Source organism: Sinocyclocheilus grahami, unplaced genomic scaffold (genome assembly GCF_001515645.1).
Source record: "Sinocyclocheilus grahami isolate Dianchi unplaced genomic scaffold, SAMN03320097.WGS_v1.1 scaffold809.1, whole genome shotgun sequence".
Lineage (NCBI taxonomy): Eukaryota > Metazoa > Chordata > Actinopteri > Cypriniformes > Cyprinidae > Sinocyclocheilus > Sinocyclocheilus grahami.
In genome coordinates, this window is record NW_015505988.1 from 53,717 (window position 1) to 57,737 (window position 4,021).

The 4,021-nt window shown below is 37.3% G+C and overlaps 1 protein-coding gene across 1 annotated transcript in view; it reads left to right on the forward strand.

Annotated features, from left to right (window-relative positions):
- The window catches only part of LOC107562134 (zinc finger protein ZFMSA12A), an 18,435-nt gene that overhangs the window by 13,141 nt on the left and 1,273 nt on the right, over positions 1 to 4,021 (forward strand). The window contains exons 7-9 of the mRNA XM_016246711.1: positions 2,058 to 2,334; positions 3,871 to 3,923; positions 4,009 to 4,016. Of these exons, the coding sequence (XP_016102197.1) occupies positions 2,058 to 2,334; positions 3,871 to 3,923; positions 4,009 to 4,016 (338 nt within the window). The remainder of the gene's footprint in view (positions 1 to 2,057; positions 2,335 to 3,870; positions 3,924 to 4,008; positions 4,017 to 4,021) is intronic.

Below are 4,021 nucleotides of genomic sequence, written 5' to 3' on the forward strand. Positions count from 1 at the left end.
GTACGTTTTTCTCTAACCTTTTTCAATTTGATGGAGGCAACAGCTCACTACTGTTCACTACTGTGTGTGTGCACTTGGATGGGTTAAATGTAGAGCACAAATTCTGAGTATGGGTCACCATACTTGGCAACATGTCACTTCACTTTTTTTTTTAATTTATTGTCAACACAAGGAAGAAACACGTGTAATAAAACAGCAGCGTCAGGTCCTCCACCAGGTGGCTGCAGGACCACTTTTTCCTTGAGGCTGTTAGACTGCTGAACTGTAATTGATGCACACAATGTAGCCAATGCGCACTGCTAATACCGCATATGACAATACATATCACAACACTGTGCATTATCTATACTACGTGTACTGATCTTACACATGCATTACTACTAGTTCTATACAACCCTGTTGTGTATTTTGTATAGTTTATTACATATTTTTACTCCGTTAAACGTTATTGTTTGTATATGTACAGCTGTAATGTTTGGACTATGTACTTAAGCTTTTCCTACAGCATTTTCTAGCAAATGCTTATGTGACAAAGTTGTCTTGAGTTGACCTTGTTTTAGTGAATTTTGAGTATATGCGTATTTAGATGCATAAAAAAAAATTTGTTTTGCACAAATTGGTGCACATCCCATTTGCTACCATTAAACTTTATATTGACATTAATGTTGTTTATGTAATTTGCCTGTCCACAGGTGAGTGACACAGACATGGAGAGTTTACAAGACAGCGTACTTCAACTTGTCCTGAGCTTGCTAGAAGACTCCATGAAAAGAGGATACTTCTTTCAGGTCAGTGACTTTAAGAACCATTAAAAAAATGTGAGATGTATTGCAGATAAATTGTAGAATAAGTACGAAATCTTCCAGATGAAAAGACACATATGTAAACGTGTATGTGATGTATGTGTGCTGTCAGAACAGGGATTTGTAGAGGGTACTGACGTGACTCAACAAACCAAACTTGATGTAGAAAAGCATAATGAATCTCAAACTAATAGTTAAATCACACCAGGAGGTAAACATGAAATGCAGATTCATGCTGGAACAGTGTAAATGCACATTGCATCAGGAAAAGTTCAACACTCTTATTTCCACAATAATAATAATAATAAAATAAACACACTGTTAGCTGATGTGTGCACAGTAAAATTTGGTAATCCAAGGTCACTCAGCAGTACTGAATAAATTGAGATTAAATCCATAAAGTTTTGTTGTATTATTCAAAACCAAGTCTTTTTTTCAGGAGCTGTATGTATACCTTTACTTTTTTTGTATACCTGCAAAGAAAAAAAAAAGAAGAATTACATTTTATTGAGACCTTGGCATTGCTAGAATATGACACATGTAACTGTTTTTTCTATGGGTGAATGTTCGTTCCCAGAGTTCTCTTGCACTTAAAAGTGAAGTCTGCAGTCTTCATGTCAGAGACTTGAGAACCAAGATATTTGATGTTTTTGGATGTCCAGCCTGGACAAGAAATGCTACATTTGGTTTGAGAACTGCTGTGAAGTTGCAAAAAATTAATGTCTGTTTTTAAATGGGTTTGTATGAAAACTTAAGATGAAACAGAGTTTTTGTATTTCAGGAGGTGTTTCCAGTTGAGTACGGTCCTGACTTTGACAAAGCGCTGCAAGTCCTTGTTGGCTTTTTTCTCTCCAGATTGGAGCAACTTCTGCCTGTACCAAACTTCAAACAGGTCTAATGATACATGCTTATCAAATACCTTTAATGATGATGATCGGGTCAGTCGCACTGGTGCTCCTAAAATAAATTTCACTGTCGCACGCAGTAGTTTTCAGTCGCAAATGCGACTGAAATGGTCGCACTGTCGAGCCCTGCATAGGAATTGCTCTTCTGGATTCTGATGTCATAGTTTCCTCACTCAATACTTCACCCATTCAATTTATGCTAAGTCACACCAAAACTTATCTGGTTAACCACGTAAGCCTTGGTTAAAGAATAGGACCTACTTCTGTTAATGTAAAAATACAGTTGTTGAGCACAATTGGTCAATGGCTAATTATATATATATTTTTTGTTCTTATTTTAATTTTGAAGTTCTTCCATCAATAGTGGAGGATCGAATAGTGTCATCATTGTCATTGCCGCCTGTTGGTGACTCAGTCATTATAAACCAGCACAACAATGATGGCAAGTTACTGCCTATTGATTCTGAAAACCTGCCAAACCAACAACATGGTGTGGACAAGGAGACTGTGACAGGTGATCCAAATGTCCAGGATGTGGGATCCAGCTTCAGCAGTGAGTCCGCAGAGTCCTCCAGAGACAGTGATGGAGAAAAGGAAACAAACTCTAATGTTGATGAATTGCAACGGTAAGTTTCCAAATTTGCCTTTGCCTCCAACCAAGCAAAATTTATTTGTTTAACCCAATCTAAAGGATAATAATGTGCATTTGATCAGATATAACTGCAGTAAAAGATTATGAGATGCATTATTTGAATGCTTGGCCAAAGAGATGTGTCTTTAATCTAGATTTAAACAGAGAGAGTGTGTCTGAACCCCGAACGTTATCAGGAAGGCTATTCCAGAGTTTGGGAGCCAAATGTGAAAAAGCTCTACCTCCTTTAGTGGACTTTGCTATCCTAGGTACTACCAAAAGTCCAGAGTTTTGCGACCTTATGGAGCGTGATGGATTGTAGCGTGGTAGAAGACTAGTTAGGTACGCCGGAGCGTAAAGTGAATAAAATGGCCTTGACAACCTTGGAGTTCCACAACTATTGACTTTGTTCTCGCTCACCGGACTTGTGTGTGTGTGTGTGTGTAGGTGATGCAGGGTTGCCAGGTTTTTGCAACAAAACCCACCCTGTTGCTACTCAAAACTAGCTTTTTTGAGGGGGGTTCCCCGGTAAAATTTACCTGCGTTATTGGGGTTGCTTCAACCCGTGGACATGATAAACCCAGTTTTGACTTGGCAACACTGAGGTAATGTAAAAGAGGAAAGCAGGTATTTGGACAAAAGCACTGTGAGGCAAGGGAGGAGGAGACTCAAAATGTTTCTAAACTTAAAACCCATTTTTGCCCCGTTTGTGTTTTTACTACTTGCAAAGTTATTTAAAGTATAAAAGGTTATTTACAATGCACAGCGTGGTTTTTAATCATATTTTTAGGGGGGACAACCCTCAGATGGCCTCAGATGACCCCCCCGGGATTTCCGCCTATGCCCTCTTGTCTTTTTTTTTTTCTTTTTTCTGTGGAACACAAAGCCAGATATTTGAAGAATATTTCAGCTGTTTTTTTTTTTTTATACATACAATGAAAATCATTAGGGTCCCAAGTGGATGGTCATTATCAAATGAAGTTGTTGTGATTGTTGATCATTTTGTCATCCTGAGTACCTTGTGTGGAGGGAAATCGACCATGATCTTTAAAGCAACAGTAAACCCAAAAAAATTCTAAAATTCTCAAAAATTACATTATTTACTCACTCTCATGACCAGTGTCCATTTCTAAACCCATAAGAAGAATGTGAGCTGTTTACATGTAATGAAAGTCATTAGTGTCCCAAGTTGATGGTCATTATCAAATGAAGTCATTTTGATTGTTGGTGCTTTTAAAGGGCATCATTTTCTGATATACAACTTCTGAGAAGGTTTTGAGTGTTTCTTTAGCAAGAACTTTACAACATTCAATAATAAATTTCAAGATGGTTACTGTCAGACTGTTGTCAAAATGTCTGATGTGAGTGATATCCATAATTAGTCTGTTTGTAATCTCAAAGTCTTTTTTATTTTATTTTTTTGTGAGGAGTCGGACTATGAGCACATCACTACAGAATTCGTTCTGTAGTGTTCATGAATTAAAATATGAATAGTTTTGTTGTAAAAAGATGCTGTTTATTCTTTTTGTAGGAGTAACTCAGAAGATCCAAGTGTACTGTCATCCACCGATGATGCTCATAAAGGTACAGCCTCTCTGAATGTCTGAAAAGATGAGAAGATATAATGAGAATCTTGAAAGTAAACTGTCTCTGTCATGTTTTCCTTTAGGTGATTTAATTTT